Source organism: Gadus chalcogrammus, chromosome 20, assembly GCF_026213295.1.
Source record: "Gadus chalcogrammus isolate NIFS_2021 chromosome 20, NIFS_Gcha_1.0, whole genome shotgun sequence".
NCBI lineage: Eukaryota > Metazoa > Chordata > Actinopteri > Gadiformes > Gadidae > Gadus > Gadus chalcogrammus.
In genome coordinates this window covers 9,099,185-9,116,469 of record NC_079431.1, presented here as the reverse complement: position 1 = coordinate 9,116,469, position 17,285 = coordinate 9,099,185, and the positions used below count along the sequence as shown (strand labels likewise).

General features: G+C 43.0%; 1 protein-coding gene across 1 annotated transcript; it reads right to left on the bottom strand.

The window, feature by feature from the left end:
• Positions 1 to 10,941: 10,941 nt before the first annotated feature.
• LOC130373150 (ADP-ribosylhydrolase ARH1-like) lies at positions 10,942 to 16,140 on the bottom strand. The gene is made up of 4 exons (XM_056579422.1): positions 15,923 to 16,140; positions 14,657 to 14,988; positions 13,873 to 14,236; positions 10,942 to 13,183 (listed from the first exon to the last, which is right to left on the bottom strand). The coding sequence occupies exons 2-4, from the start codon at positions 14,982 to 14,984 to the stop codon at positions 12,772 to 12,774; spliced, it is 1,104 nt and encodes a 367-aa protein (XP_056435397.1). The 5' UTR covers positions 14,985 to 14,988; positions 15,923 to 16,140; the 3' UTR covers positions 10,942 to 12,771.
• Positions 16,141 to 17,285: the final 1,145 nt, after the last annotated feature.

Here is a 17,285-nt window from a genome sequence, read left to right as displayed (position 1 = left end):
TCTTGCCTATTGGTGTTGCTACCTCTCCCATGCTTATGGGATATTTTAGGAACCATATGACCGAATCCCTTTCAGAGTTTATTTTCCTGAAAATAATCATAAATTATATTGGTGATTGGTCCTTGCATTTTGAAAATACTTAATATATGAAATTCAAAACGTGATTTTAGGGCTATCAACTATACCTACTAGATACTAAATAGGTTGGAGTGTAGGGAGTTGTGTTATACTGCAGACTATAATTAAGACATTGAGATCTTTAACCTGCACTAGAAAGCCACATTGAGTTCCAATAAGAAGGGTGACATAAAACAAAGGTTCGATCAAAAGCTAATATCTCAGCTGTGGACCCGTCATGCCATATAACTGATGTTGCGTGTTTTGTGCATGTCAGGCTTTTCTATTGACTTTGGATCTGAGTTATTATTCTCTTTTAGCTAATTCAGGTACTTCATCTAGATTGACTGACTTGAGTAATAGAGCATGAAGGTTACCCCCCCCCCCCCTCCGATGATGTAGATATAATGTTTATGATCTTGATAAGCAAGTCTTGTTAGAATATTGGGGCTGGGCATCTACAAGATGCAAGACAATAATACAAATAAAAAAAACATGCAGGGTACAATTCACTAAATACACGCTTCCGCTGTAAATCCTTATCACAAAGGTTGAAAATTTTTTCAAGAAGACAGGATTCATCACATCCTAAAACGTCCCACTGCAGTTTCCATCAATCAGTTTATATGCAAAAATATAATGAAAAGGAAGCCATCTATAACGCTAGACGAACGTCCCCGGAGGCCCCTTCTCCGTGTAACCTTGGGACGGTCCCATCAACGGCTCAGCCTCGGCCCCCCGGCCTCCCCACCTGCATGCATTTAATTAGCCCATCAAGCTAGAAATACAGCCCTGGGTCTCTGTGCGGCTGCTGAGACCTCGGCACCGATGCGCCACCCGTTTGACTGCCATACTGCCTGGATCCCTCCGGCACACAGGGAGAGGTACAGGGCGCCTATAGCAGGGGTTCCAACACTCACTCTCGTCACTCTACTACACACTCAGGGATTTGCTCGTTGCTGTGAATCATAAGTCAGACAGTTTGTATATACAAGCTGTCTCCGAGCATTAAAACGAAAAATTGTTTGCTTGAAATAGATCATCAAATGTGTAAAGCTTATGGCAGCATCTCCTGCGACTCCACATGCATATAAGGGGACCCCAAGTGGGTTCCCCAACCTAAGGTTTGGAGCCACAGTATACCCCGCAGTAGAGCAATTTTCCATAGTTTTTTTTCAAAGATCATTGTCCGGTCAAGTCGGCGATATGGGTTTCTTCTGTTGCCTTAGAGGTGTTTTGGTAACACAGTTCCTTCCCCCATTCCACTCCCCCCCCCCCATCTTCATTTACTCATTTCTGCTTTTGGATTTAAACACATGAGATGTATCAGGGGGAACACCTGCGGAACAAGATCAAAAGGGGAAAGGAATAGCACTTGGACACGGATGGTGCCGTAATGCAGTTTTAATTGCCTTGCGAGCTGGGGCCTTTTTTCTTTTTTCAACGTCATGGGGTTTCAGTTTGGAACAATGCTTGCGTAGTTCAAAAGATGTTCTCATGTATTTGTATATGTAGAATTGCACAATAAAACATTGTTTCATTGCTTAAAGCCAGTAATCGCAGCAGTATTCTGTCTCGGATGAATTATGAAAATTAAATGAGAAGATGCAGGGCAAAAGTTCACCCAGATGTCAGAGATGTGTTTAATATGCATTACCTATTTCGTATTTATTTTGTTCTTCGGTACCCAGTGGTACCCAGTGTACAGAGGGAAACCAGGTCGTCAGACTGCATGATTAATCTTCAAGTGGTCCACATGTGTCTTCTTGGACAGAAGACATGTGAAGAAGATAAATAATAAGTCCTGTGGAGACTAGGTCACCGGTCACCGGTAATACGTTTAGAAACTCTGTTTCACCGTGGAAATCCAAGTGGGGAATACATCCACAGCAAATATATGTCCCTTGTTACTGTAACTGTGAGTCATTTGTATCATGTTATTAATCAATTCAATTTCCTTCATTTTCAATAAGATGAGTTCTAGAGTTTATTAAATGAAGATTAATTCACTTTTCCACTTTTTGACGTTTTTGCTCATTTCTAACGTATTTTCACAGCTGCAAACCGCTACATATAAATATATACAAACATACATACAATCACACAGTTTTAATGTGTCTGAAAGTATTGAGGTGTCTTGTGTCGTCTTGTGTACTGTGTCTATAAACTGTGTTCAAACATGCACCTCATTGTATATGAAAATGAATTTCCCCTTTGAGGACAAAAATTTACAATCTATATTATCTAACTCTAGATCTTAAGGTCTATTGATTTACTCTTTTCCGATTCCTCCAATCGACATTCCTCATTAACTCAACCCGAAAAATATAACACACTTCCACAGCACAAACCCTCTTAGCAACAGTAGGTGTTTCACCGCTTTGATTTAATGACTTGACTTCTTCTCAATGTGTCGCATGTGGTTCCAATAAAGAGAACAACTCTGGATGGTGACCCATGCTAACCTGCACAGCTCTAATGCAGTGTCACGGGCATCAAAGAGCTGTTTGATGTGTGTGGTGGGGGGGGTTTTACCTCCCAGTTCAGGGCCCCCTGACCCATCCTCATTGCCCTGGTATTAAGGGGCTCTCCGACCATGCCTACTGGCAGGGCCCCCCACTAATTAGAGGGGTTCCGCCCGGCAGGTCAGGGTTTTAATGAGGCTGGGAGGCCGAGGCTTTCCACTGAAACACACCGCCGTCTCATCCCGGCTGCTGCCTTTCCAACACTTTTAGAACCATCGTGATGATAAGCTTTGTTCTGATTCTGCTCTATTTATACTGCAAACAAAGTACTACAACAGTGCATTATACTAATTGTCACATGGCTATTCCCTGGGCAGGAGCGATGTCGGTGTGTTTAATATTAGTGTAAATGAGGAGACAGACCTATGGTTCAAAAACCTTCAAGCCTTCAAATGGAAGACTCAAAGTCTGCCGTCCAGCCTGCATTCAAACTCTAATTTTCTCTCGCAGGACTGGCGACAGCATTGTTTAAAGAGAAGACGATGGTAATTAGTATATTGACGACACCTGCCACAAACTCACCGGTCTTCTAATCAGGTCCCGAGAGCCACGCCCCCTACCATCTCTCCCCTACAGACAGAGCTCTCCCACCCACTTTGTATCTCCCAGAGAGGAAGATTCAGCAATTAGCAAGTTGGTTCCCAAGATCAACCAAACCACACAAACACAAAACAGAACTTTAGTGTGTTTAACAATTCCTTTATAACTTCTGATACCTTCATGAGCTCTAGGAAACTTCCCTTATTTTCTAATGTGTAGTGAGTGAGATTGCAGGGTCTCCCCTTCTCGGTCACTCTTTATTCCCTCTCTCTCTCGTTCTCTCTCTCTCTCTCTCTCTCTCTCTCTCCCCTGCCTCTCTCTGTCTTTCTCTCTCTCTCTCTCTCTCTCTCTCTCTCTCTCTCTCTCTCTCTCTCTCTCTCTCTCTCGTGCTTCTTGTCTCTCTCTCTCTCTCTGTCTCTCTCTCACTCTGTCTCTCTCTCTCTTTCTCTCGTGCTTTGTCTCTCTCTCTCTCTCTCTCTCTCTCTCTCTCTCTCTCTCTCTCTCTCTCTCTCTCCCCCTGCCTCTCTCTGTCTCTCTCTCTCTCTCTCTCTCTCTCTCTCTCTCTCTCTCTCTCTCTCTCTCTCTCTCGCCCCCACTCAGAGTGATCAAAGGCTCCTAGGGCTGCATGCTTCAGGAAGGCACTAGCTCCCCTGCCAAGTCACATTGGGATTCTTTGAGGCGCGGAAATGAAAGAAGCGCGAAGATGACGGCCCACATCCAGCCATCACAAAGAATGTATCAAATTGGCTTTCCTATGTTTTGGAGGAATATTTGTGTGTGTGTGTGTGTGTGTGTGTGTGTGTGTGTGTGTGTGTGTGTGTGTGTGTGTGTGTGTGTGTGTGTGTGTGTGTGTGTGTGTGTGTGTGTGTGTGTGGGGGCGGTGGAAGGCTTTTCAGGAGACTCAGGTAGGTGTTCAAAGGCTTCGACACTGAGGTGTGCAGAGTTAAGAGTGAAAACACTTGATGCAGAAGACCGTTCGCTCCCCTGCTTCTGATTATGGGGCCTCCGGGATCAGTAGGGGTCAAAAGTTGAGTGAGTTCCTCGGCTTCTTTTTTTTAAGTCATTCATAAGTCACACAGTCATTTGGAGTACCACGAGGTTACAAAAAGGAGACACACACAAATCACACACATACACACACACACACACACGTGTGCGCGTGTGCACACGCACGCACGCACGCACACACACACACACACACACACACACACACACACACACACACAGCTGCACACGCATGTTCACACTCATACAAACACATCTACACATACGCTGCCACAGGAGCAGTTTTGAGATTTCAATTCACTCCAGTCGGAGGCTTGGGTGGAAGGTGGAGTTGAGCCTTCGGTTCATGATCTCAAGTGGTGGCGCATATTATCATGCCAACGCCGGCCGGCCAATCGCTCGTGCCGCACAGTGCCGTGTCACTGAGGCAGCCATCCAGTCCCCTTTCCGCGGAACTGCTGGTTGCCAGGGTTGTTTGTGCCCAATGGGGGGAGAGGTGGAACTGGAGCAGAAAATGTTACAGAGCAAACAGAGGCGGGCTATATCTGCCACCTGAGGGTTGTCATCTTTATACACCCTCTTTGTTTGGGCTTGATGAAGAGTGTACAAATATAACCTAACAGCCAGCTGAGTGGATTCCTCATTAACCGCTAGGTTAGTGGGGCAACAGCTCTATTTTGTCTTCGCAGCAGGGCTCATATTTACTGCTTCGACTTCTTATTCTGCTTGTTCTTATTCTACAATTTAAATGTTTCATCAGACAGATCTCCTTCATCTGTGTGCTTACTATTTTGGTTATACCCAAAAACCCATTCAAGATTCAAGTAAAATACGTTCTATGACATATATTAGGTCTGCTAAGACAAAAACATTCAACAGGTGCCCCACAAAGACCATTAAAGTTTAAACCATAACACTTTAATAATAATTCAGTAATATTTTCAGTGTACATTATGTTCATATTTGTATAATGACTCTTAACTGTACTCTTAACTGTATTTAATTTATTTATTCATTTATTCTATCTCTCTTTCTTGAACATCAGAGATGTGATATTAACCATCAGGCCATCTACATGGCTTGCTACATCATAACAGCTGCAACTAGAGACTGAGAATCTGAACCTACTTTTCTCCACACAACCCTCTTTAAAAAGTGGGTTGTCAGAGCTTATCAAAATATCTGCCTCAGTTGTGCCTGATTTTGTGTCTTTCACTGCAATCACATCTAGTGTTCTGACAGGAAGTCACATATCACACTATATCAATTTGTAAACTTTCCTCCTACTTGTGTGCCCTGCAGTGGCATAATGGTCTGGGAATGCCAAATAAATCTAAATTAACAGGATCTCTTCTAAAGTTAATGAGGTCCTTCATAATCTTTCCATCAAGGACAATATTTGCTTTCTTAGCGCTCTGGGAACTAAGCGCTAGAAATCTCAAAGTCTTTAACCAAGTTATGATACTTCACTCCTACGGTATACAATGTCCATCGGCAGTTTAAAATGTGGACTCCATTTCCTCTTTCCCACTAAAACCCATGAAACCAAACCAAATTAAGACCAGCTACCTGCTGGCTCAACTTTAGCTTAGGGCACTCATCAGGAAGTTTGAGGGGGAAGTTTAAGTGTTTGCCCAAATACGTACATGGGTATTAAACCTGGGCTCATCTGAATTTCCGCCAGCTCAGCAGGATCCGTTTTTAATTGGAGAGCCATGCTGGTTTGTGATTGGCCAGCAACCATTCACTCTTTTTAAGGGGCATAAATCGTACCTTCAAACATGTGTAGGCTATGGCAACGCTACCGTGACACAAACAGAAACACTGAAAAATGTATGAATAAGCTCTTTCCACTCTTTCTATATTTGATATCTCCCTTATAGAGATGTCATGGCAGGGAAGTCCTTGTGTCATGAACACAAACCATCAAAGAGGGCGTTCAAAGCTGCTTAATTTATGTACATCTTATCAGCTAAGCTGGGGCCTTCTTTGACTCAGCAACACGTTGCGCCCCAGGCTTGTACCAACCGGCTCATGGTTTGGCTGCAAGCAATCTCTTTCATGACGTGAAGGTCACAGTGTGAACTTTAACTTTTGAATTATCGTTTTTCTCCAGGGTTAAAAAAATGACATCAGCAGATAGCTTTACTTAACATGGGAAGAGGAACCTCCACTACATTTGCATATCACACACTAATGCCACAGTAGACCAGCACAACCAGATGGTGACAACGACCCCAAACCCCATGATCATCCCTTTCTACCGCTAGGCATTTGAGGCCTACATCTGGTGGTCAAAGGCCTGACATCTTTGACCATTGAGTCATTGATCAATTTGACAACCATGACTCACTATAATCGAACTTGCTGCCGGAGGAAAACCAGCTCCTCACAGGATTATCCGTAAACTATACGTGATAAATAAGCTTAATATCAGTTGCATGCCTAGCTCTTATTTTTCTTATTGTAGGGTTAAACATTGGGTATCCTTAAAACTGGGTTTGAATGAAGGCATACATTTAGTAGCAGGCATTAGTAGACAATGTTACTATCAGTGATGTTAATAAAGCCACAGTGTCCAATAAATATTTCAATGCATGGAGCGCGAGAGACAAAATAAAGTGATTCAAATCTGGTCTTGGGTCTCATATAGGCCTAGTTAGCAGGTAGTGCATAAAAAAAGGCCCACAAAGGGAGAATATATAAGACCTGATTAAATGTATCCATGCTGGGAAATACATATTATTCATAAAATATATTCATCCCATTGAGACCTCTGACGAATTCTGACACACACTTTCTCTCGTTCTGTCTCACTCTCTCCCTCTCCGTTTTATAGGCTGCTGGGCTGGGTTAACAACGCAAAAAAGTTTCACACTTGGGTTCACAGATTCCCTTTCCCTCGCAATAGGGGCGGTAAGTAATGGTTGAAACTACAAAGAAAACTCAAATTGTTCCACTCTTTTCCAGCTGGGCAGCAAATCTCCCAGCTGTTGCCGCAAAGTCTTTGAAGATGATGACAGAATACAACAAATATGACTTAATAAGTAATAAGGTCCAGCGCACTGCTGCACGTGCTGCATGCTTAAAAAATGGACTTCCTGCCTCCGGTGAGCAATCCAAGGTCATGGACAGTTGTGTCATTCCCCGAGAGGGATGTCAGTGTGTATTATTGTGTGTGAGGGTGTGTGTGTGTGTGCATGTGTGCTAGGCGTGTGTGTGTGTGTGTGTGTGTGTGTGTGTGTGTGTGTGTGTGTGTGTGTGTGTGTGTGTGTGTGTGTATGTGTGTGTGTGTGTGTGTGTGTGCGCATGTTTGCCTGTGTGTGTGTGTGTTTGTGTGCTAGATGTGTGTGTATGTGTGCTAGGTGTGTCTGTGTGTGTGTACCTGTGTGTGTGTATGTGTGTGAGTGTGTGTGTCAGTCACCACTCCTCTAGAGAATACCCCTTGGCATGAATAAAACACGCCGCTCCTTTGCCAAGCTGTCAAAATGGCATTACAGTCCCGTCCCCCCCCACCCTCTGTTAAGCCCTGCTTTGCTGTCTCGCTCTCTCACTCTTTATCAAGCTCTCTCGCTCACTCACAAGCCCCAAATTAAATATGAATGCTGGGCTTACACTGTTCACTGGTCGGGACGCGTTGTGTCCGTGTCATCACGGTTACTGGAAGCGAGGGGTGTTGGGGGATGACTAAAGGGAGCTGATGAGTAAGATGTGTGGGGGTGAGGACCTGAAATCGACTTCATCAAGATGTTTTCTTCATATGTTCAGCAGACGTGCCATTCAGCACACACACACATGCCGTCGAAATCTTCCATGACGAAGGTGTTTAGCTTGATAGTAACACTCAAAATGTGCTAAACATCTGCATGTAGAGTGTCACAAAGATGCCACAAGCCTTCTGCCAGATGTGCTTGTTTACCCTTAAGACTGTGTTCATTAAAGGTCGATGACACACCAAACCATTCATGCTTCCAACAATGAACTCATGATAGATACGGATACAGTTCTGTCATTGGGTCCGGTCTGAACTCTTCCTTTGCATGGATTACAGACCTTCTGCTCAGGCTTCCATTACTGTGAAGGTCTGAGCAGAAAGTCTGGGACCTGTAATTTGTGTTGCAGTGGTTTTAAAACCACCATTTTGTTTGGGAAGGAGAAATACCAGGCAGTTACCACCACACCGTGTCATTTTACGTTTTTTGCACGGTAAACCACTGAGCCTGAAGAATTCCCGCCAACCCTCCCCCCAGCTACCCACAAACCCTTTCTGCGAAGCGACACAACTCGACTCCAACAATGGGGAAGGAGCTGCTCAATACATACAGCCGTGACTATGGCGAGTGCATTAATTTGTGATACATACTAGCCTGCCGGAAAGCAGCGCCAAAGCCAGCCCCATGTGTTGCGCTGCGGTGACAGGATAACGCAGAGGGGATGCTGTTCGTTTTTTGTAAATCCATGGGGGGGAGCGGCATGTGATTACACTGTTGACATTCTCTGCTAGAGGCCTTTCTGGCTCCCCTGCCTAAGCTTCACATCTGACTAGCCTGCGTCGCCACATCATACACCTACATCCCTGGGTCCAATGAGCGGGTTTCCACATGATTTACTGGGAGGGCAACATTTAAAAGGAGAAGGCGTCTCCAGTGGTTTGTTCGACATTTTTTAACGGAAATGAGCCCTCCCTCTTTGAGGCGAATGTGAATAGTATTTACACATAGTCACACAGAGTTGCCAACTGGGCATTCCTTGACTGCTTTAGGGCGATATTGAGAAGCATAGGGCCTACATTTCACCTAGTCCCTTGGGTCCTCCGGAGAAACCCTGTGCCCCAACTCCATGAGCATGTGTTGGTGTCCGTAACAATATTTTGTTAACTTCTGCCTCTCCTTGTTATTTTTCCTTCTTAATGTGCATTCTTTCTTTCACAACACCTTTAAATAGCAGCTGCTGCAGAGAACAACTTAGTGCACTTACGATGTATTAAAATATCATCATACCAGTGCACCTATGTTGGGGATACAAGATAAGATAAAAATACATAGACACCAGATACATTGACATCTATCTATCCATCTGTCCATTTTTAAATGTGTGGTAACAAACATTTAGCTTTATGTATCCAAACATAATGCTCTTTCAATGGTACATTAACGTTTCCATTGTTTTGTATTGTTTAAACTGTTCAATTGTATTCTGGTTTGTAATTTGACCCAATTAGTTGTGAAAGAGTAAATGTGATTGTGAGCTTGCATAAACACTGTGTCGCCAGACTGTTTGTGTGTTTTTTTTAATTTTTTTTATGCTGTTTTAGAATGTCATGTAGCAAATAGCCATGTGTTGTCAGTTTGGTCCATGTGCTCTAACAATTTGTTTTGCTTTTCTAATTAGTAGTATTTATTTATTTGATAGGGTTTTCTGGGAATGCCAAATGTCTTCTATTTGCAGTGTGCTGTATTTCCAGCTCACTATATGACCTGCAAAATCGTAAAAAGAGTGCAGTGGCGGTCAAAGCAGCCACTGGAAAGACATTGTGACCCAATCAAGATGGGCAAGTATAGAAAAGCTGCTATTTAATGACACAGTAAGCAATATAATCTGTTTGAACCAACATCATCTTCGTAAGCCTCCTCACCTCTTTGGCGGGGGCTTGTGATCACATGTTTGAGCGACGCAGAGCGTGTGTCTCTCGTGTGTTCAGCCTATTAGCCAGCGGCACAAGAGAGATTGAGCTTCTTCCAATTACAATGGCAGCAGGAGTCAAACACGCACAATCGCACATGCACACACCACGTACTACACATGCTTACACACACACACACACACACAATACATAAACACACTCATACACGTCACACACACACACAGGCATACAACACACACACAGGAATGTGTACTGGCAGCTCCCAACCTGTTGGCTAAAGTGGGGCCACGCAGTGTATGTGTTGGGGCATGCATCCGTGACTGCACATCATATGTCCTTTTGTTCAAAACTTAGTTTGTTTGGGGATGGGGATTGATCACAATATGTTTATGGTTAAGTCTATTAGATCACAGAATCTTCAGTTGAGTTTATTCATCCTAAATAGATTTCAGAATTTCTGTCTGTTTCCACACCCATACTTTGAGACATTGATCCCCTAGACACACACACACAGCGTCTTTGACCTGGTCCTCAGTTGCTCACTTTGTGTCAAGTATGAGGGCCTTGCTTCATGCTAAAGGTCACTAAGCAAACTGTGTGCAAAAACCGAGGGCAGGTGTAAACAAAGTGAACATTTCTGCTGGGGAGACAGATGCCTGCCCTCTGAACGTGGGGTTGAATGCAACAGTTGTGTTGATAACACAGTTGGATTTAGGTTTACAAAGGCAGACCTCGACTGGAATCAATGTTAAAAATGGCACTGATATATAATGTTATCAAAATGAAACATAAAAATATAAGCATTTCAACAATATGACCTTCTATTTAACGGTTATTTCTTAATATTTTCAGGACAAGGCTGGGGACATTCTTGGTTTTGAATTGCCGTTAACACCCCCTAATAATGATTTGGGACATTTACTCCGTCTCTTGCACACAGTCGACAAATCGTCATGTCTGCCTTACTCAGCAGAATCCATCCTCATGTTTCACGTGACACTTTCCCTAAAGCATATCTCAAGCCGACTACTAAGGAAGGTGCCAGAGACTCATATTATCTTTAGCGCCCCCTGGCTTCCTACCACCACAGATGTCACAGCAAAAAAAAAAAAAGCCCATTCCCCTAACCCCTGTTTACTTTTCAAATGTGTTTGTTTAACGGATTTCCACTAAGGTAAAAGTCAACCTTTATATCAATAGGATTGCATCACTTGAACTAAATAAAACCTAGCACTTTAGCACTAGGGTCACACAGATAGTTAGGTGACATATTCATGAGGTTAAAAATATGAAATCTCAAAAATTGAATGTGAATTCCTAAAATATCAAAGGTTATACTAAGTACATTCATTCGGGTTTTCTATTGATATAAATAGCATAGGGTACTGATTAGGCCAAAGTTATTCATATGAGGTGAACTCATAAGGGAAGTCTGCTCTGCCTGGATTGTCTTTTAGGGATATACTGCCATCTTCTGGTGAAGTACATTGCTACAATTGTATGCAATTGCTACATCATTGGTGAAGTTCGCCTATTCAATAATAACAGTTAGCGAGTAACAGTTAATCCAAAAAAAAAATTGATTTTATTATTATTCTTTTTGCAGAAAAGGCATAAATGAGCCAAGGCAAGTCAACTTAATTTATATAGCCCATTTCATACAAAAGGAAGACTGAGTGTGCGTGTAAGACCTTTAACAACTTGATAATAAAATAAAAAAATAAATAATATACATGAAAACAGGATTTAGAAGAATGCATGGAAGACATTGTGGTGGGAATTCCGGAACCACGTCAATCATAAACTGACCAAACTGGGTAGAATTAAGAGTAATCCGAATTTAGAACAATTATGGTAATATATTTGGGTAATAACAGTACACTAACATACTAACAATCATACAACAAACAATAAAACACAACAAACAATGATCCAATGGATGGAAAATCAACCTGTGTCCCTCCAAGAGGTGCGCAAGCTGAAGTCCCTGCATGGGAAATCAACCTGTCCCCCTCAAAGAGGTGCGCAAGCTGAAATCCGACGCATTGTCTAATGCAAGGACTTCTAATACTGTGGCACAGGTCTCAGAAATGCTGAGATCAGCTCTGCTCCACACATGTGTGATGGAAAAATCTATCATGTTAGCGCTTTCCCCTATTCCTTGCACTGTCTAATCACTCTAACTGTTCCTAACCTTATCCAACGTTAACCTTTGTGTCTGGGATATACCGGTCACGAGGGAGCAGAGATCCCCTTATGCATTCTTCTCCTTGATGAGAATGTAGGAGACCCTTGTCCAGGTAAACATTATTTGATTTTGTATTGTAATGTGGGGGACTCATAGTGCTGACTTCTCAGTTGGACCCTTTCGTACCCCAAGGGTGTCAGCGAAAAGGCATAATCAACAAATGGCAGTTAAAGAAACAGAATGTCAAAATATACATTTCTCATTACAACATTTGATTAAGTTAAAGTGTCACATAGTTTAGCAGAAGGCAAAGGTGAAAATGAACGTTTTTAACCTTCATTTAAATGTAGTCAGGGTTGGTCGGACCAAGTCTCGGATCTTCTGGAAGTGTATTACAGCTATTTGTTGCAAAGTAGCTGAATGTTACTGCTTTTGACTGAGAACCATTAGCTGATCTTAAAGGTCTAGAGGGTTCATATAACAGAAGCATTTCAGTGATATACTTTGGCCCTTAACCGTTTAGTGATATGTAGGTGAGAAGTATTGTTTTGAGTTCAAATCCTCTGCCAGTGCAGCAATTTGAGAATTAGAGTCATGTGTTAAACTTTCGTTTTACAATGCTAAATATTGCAGTTTGTCTAAAATCTCATATCCATTCCATTGTCAATATAAATTGTATCATTTACCCTAGATTAAAATGTAGTCCTTTGTTTGAAAACCACATTACTTGAATATGAGCGTTGAGTCTCCCCTCACGCTTCTTGGGTGAAAGGCTTGGAGCTGAGCTCCAGCAGCTGCACCGCTGCCTTGCTCAACCTCTTCCGGTACTCCAGGTGCTTGTAGTTGCACTTTGGGACCCCCTTGAAGCCGTACGTGGCCCCCCACCAGGCGGCCCCGATGACGCCCGTGGAGTCGCTGTCTCCGCCGTGGAAGAGACCGTGATTGGCCAGCTCCTCCCACGAGTCTCCGGCGCAGAGCAGGGCGTCGTAGGCGATCATGGGGGCGTCATGCCCGCTGGAGCCCGCCCAGTTGGCGAAGGCCAACGAGGTGTAGAACTTCTCCCGCTCCTTCACTCCGTAGCTCTCCGGAAAGCGAGCCTTCCCCGTCCCCTCCAAGATGCCCCGCTGGCTCAGGTAAGCCCGCCAAGCGTTCTCAAAGTAGTCCCTGCGAAAAAGGACCAACTCTGGTTAAAGTCATCGTCACCATTCATAATTGAGATAAATTGTCGTGTTTGTGTTAAAGTGGAAGTTTCACAGTTTGTGTGAGTTGTTGTGTGATGTCCATAATTAACCATGAACAGAATTCAATGTGAAAGTGAAGATTAAGCATCACGTAAAATCAAACACAAGACAATCGATTATATTTAAGGTTGTGTTCTGGCCCCCACGACGGGGCCTGCGATGGACGGCGCTGCTTGGAGCTCACAGGTTTCGAGCAGAATTGGTTATGTTAGCAGTAATATTGTGGCGCGGCCGTATAAAATAATGCTGCTTATGGAAAATAATGGTTATAAATGTATAGAATGTCGTATGTCAAGCAGACGGTGTGTCCAATGTGTGACCACCTTAATACTAGAATAATGTTTAAAATGATAAGTTACCTCACATATTTTTTCAGTCATTCAGTCATTCAGTGAAAAATAAGGTGCCGAAACACTTAATATTGTAAATTATAGTTTTATATTGTTATGTCATTTAAATATTCTGAACATTTCAGCAAAATGAGACCATTTCGAAATGTATTTCTGTCGCTGTTCTGCTCACAGTCATTCTACAGCGAGCGTAGCGCCGTTTACTAGCCCCTCATTATTACCACTTCCTAATAAAGTAAGGGAAACACGGCGGCCTGATTACCAGCTCTCCACGTTCTGCTCCACGCAGTGGCCCGCCTCGACCACGTACTGCTTGGCCTTCGGCAGGACCTCCATCAGGCCCTGGCCCCACGCCTCCACGGGCGGGGAGCCTCTGACGGCGTAGGCCGTGAACAGCGCCGCCGCCAGGCTTCCCAGGTAGCCCGTGGGGTGGTGGTGGGTCAGCCGGCCGCTCTCCACGCTCACGGCGATCAGGTGGCCTTCCTGCTCGGGGCTGGGGAAGCGCAGGCCGATGCACATGGCCCGCATGGCCGCGCCGCAGCCCCCGCCCCAGCGGTTGTAGGGGATCCTGTGGTCCCCGCCCTTGCGCCGCTCGTGCAATTCTACGTTGGATATGCATGTGAGGCCTGGGGCAGGGGCGGCACCAGGGAGTTTAGCAGCAGCATCGAGGTGGGCGGGGTATGTCAGTTACTTTTGATATTAGTGTCAGGCTTTTTTTTCCCATACATTTTTTCCTTTTTTATAGAATGAGATAGAGAGGAAGGTATGGGAGAAAGAGGGGAGGACATGCAGCAAAGGACCACAGGAATCTAACCCGGGTCGATGCGATCAGGACTTATAGAGCGCCTATATGGCCACCGGGCTGGCACAGAGTCAGGCTCTTTTGATACTCAAAATAAATTCCCATGTTGTTTACATTTTGTTCTATCTTTTAGTTTAAAAACAGACAATTATAGACCCATTTTTATACACTACAATGTGGACTACAGGGTGGACAACAAACATAAAACAGAACACACAAAGGATCCCAGAGTTCCGCCTTCTACCTGGGGCCCGCCCGTCCATGTCCCGCATGCAGCGGATGTACTCCTTCACCAGGTGCTTCACCAGGTGCGCCAGCGTCTGCTTGCCCTTCTTCCCCACCTCCATCATGGCCTCCGCCGTGGCCAGGTGCATCACCGTGTCGTCGCTGACCGGGAAGTCCTTGGCGTCCAGTGAGGCCAAGCCCCCCCTCTCGGCCACTTCCTGGTGGATGAGCTCGCCGTCTCTCTGAAACTCCCAGTGTCCGTGATTGTAGGCCAAGGCGTCGCCGGCTCCGCTCAGAACCATGCTGGCCTCGTAGCGCTTCTGCAGGGAAACCACGGGGGTCGCCATCGGGCTATATTGAATGGGTGCGACACACAAAAAACACAATTATTAAAAACCAACTTGATAATATCCAATGCACTATTTTTATTAAAGTTGCGATTAAGCCACTCCCAGTTATGTCGGACAATGGTCCAATAACATGGTCATCAAATAGCCTGCACTTTGACACCAATTGAAAATACACTTTGTGTCGTAGGCCTAGTAACCAATATTTATCAGGAGAATACAAGACGACACCAATGACTCCAAATATGTTGTAAACATTGAAAACTATCATGGATTGGGATGTGACGTCACCGCTACTGACAAGCGTATATGGACTAATATAAACCTGTTTATTCGCACCAGGGGGTATTTGTTACAATGTCATCATTATACTGCAGTTTTCATTTCACTGTAACACTGTATCCATATTGACACTTAACACTTCAATCCATCATACATACATTACTTACATAACGCCACACATTATGATTACTACTAATACAAGTGTATTGCTATGTTTTTCTTTTATGTACATCTTCATATTTGATGTAGGCCTACATCTAAATACATGGTACTACAAACCGACTAAAGTAAATAAATCGGGATGACGACACACTTACTTCCTTGTTTTCTTCTCCGACCGCCAATAGTGGGAATTGCGTATTTGAATATTGTTTAAGGGTTTTATATTGTTTACTGTAAGGAAATGTCTATTTTATTTCTATGATATAAATGTTGCAAGTAATAGTTTAATTTATATTTGTATATATTGTTATTGATGTCATTGGCTGTGGACTTTATCTCATGGATAACGTCATCGCAAACTACTTTTCAATCATGCTTTTATCGGGCAAACCTCGAATACAATCATTCCTTTTCTTAAATTGCGAATCGACAATCTACATTGATGGTACTTGTCTAAAGTTGAAAGTTGTTTTGACAAACGGGTTCAAACTTACATTTTACCAATGGAGAGCCGAGACAAGTAACCCTCTTCCCAGTAGGAAACCGCAGCTAATATTGACCAGATAGATCACGGAGACCAGCAACCGTCCACTGTCATAAGCATTGATTTTGTGTCTCGTCTAACAAAAATTGATCCTGTAATTCAGGTTTTAATAACTTCCTGCAGGTACATTCCCTTCATCTATTCTTAAACCCGAAGAGGAAGAAAGGAGGGGTTATGGCAACAAAGAAGGGCCAGATTTTCCAAAATTATTAGCGCGAAAGTTCATAACCTGTTCCAACGAACTGAAACGTGCTACAATGACAACATATTGATACAAATTAGAGGCTGTTTGTAATGGATGTATGATTAATTAATCTAAAATAAGGTCTACGTTTGGAAAATCGCATTACCACGCTGAAACTGGAGTTGGCTCCCCCTGGTGAAAACAATCAGTAATAAAAAATAAATAAACGTAGTTGTTGGTCCGAGAATTAAGAATAAACCTAAACCTGACCTAAACCACAATATGCATCTCCACACAAGTGGAGATGCATATTGTATGTATGTATGTATGCATGTATGTATGTATGTATGTATGTATGTATGTATGTATGTATGTATGTATGTATGTATGTATGTATGTATGTATGTATGTATGTATGTATGTATGTATGTATGTATGTATGTATGTATGTATGTATGTATGTATGTATGTATGTATGTATGTATGTATGTATGTATGTATGTATGTATGTATGTATGTATGTATGTATGTATGTATGTATGTATGTATGTTATGTATGTATGTATGTATGTATGTATGTATGTATGTATGTATGTATGTATGTATGTATGTATGTATGTATGTTATGTATGTATGTATGTATGCATGTATGTATGTATGTATGTATGTATGCATGTATGTATGTATGTATACGCGTGCGTGCGTGCGTGTGTGTGTGCGTGCGTGCATGCGTGCGTGCGTGCATGTATGTATGTATGTATGTATGTATGTATGTATGTATGTATGCATGTATAGTTTGTATGTATGTAAGTAAGTGTATTTCTTTGTCTATGCAAATGTATGTGTGTGTGTGTGTGTTCAGGTTTTTTGTGCCCATATTTTAATCTTGGACGAGGACTGAGAAGAATCAGAATGCAAACCTGTCTGATAAAAAGTCATCCATGGTTTGAGGAGGTGTATTGCGAACAGCATCCTGTTATATATTCAAACGGTATAATGAACATGAATAAAATGAGTCAAAACATTCAGGAAACTGACATGGCCACAGAAGTCACCAAATTTACGTCACAACTGTTGTTCTGGTGGTTAGAAGGGGCCCACGTGACCAACGCTACTTCCTCTAAATTGA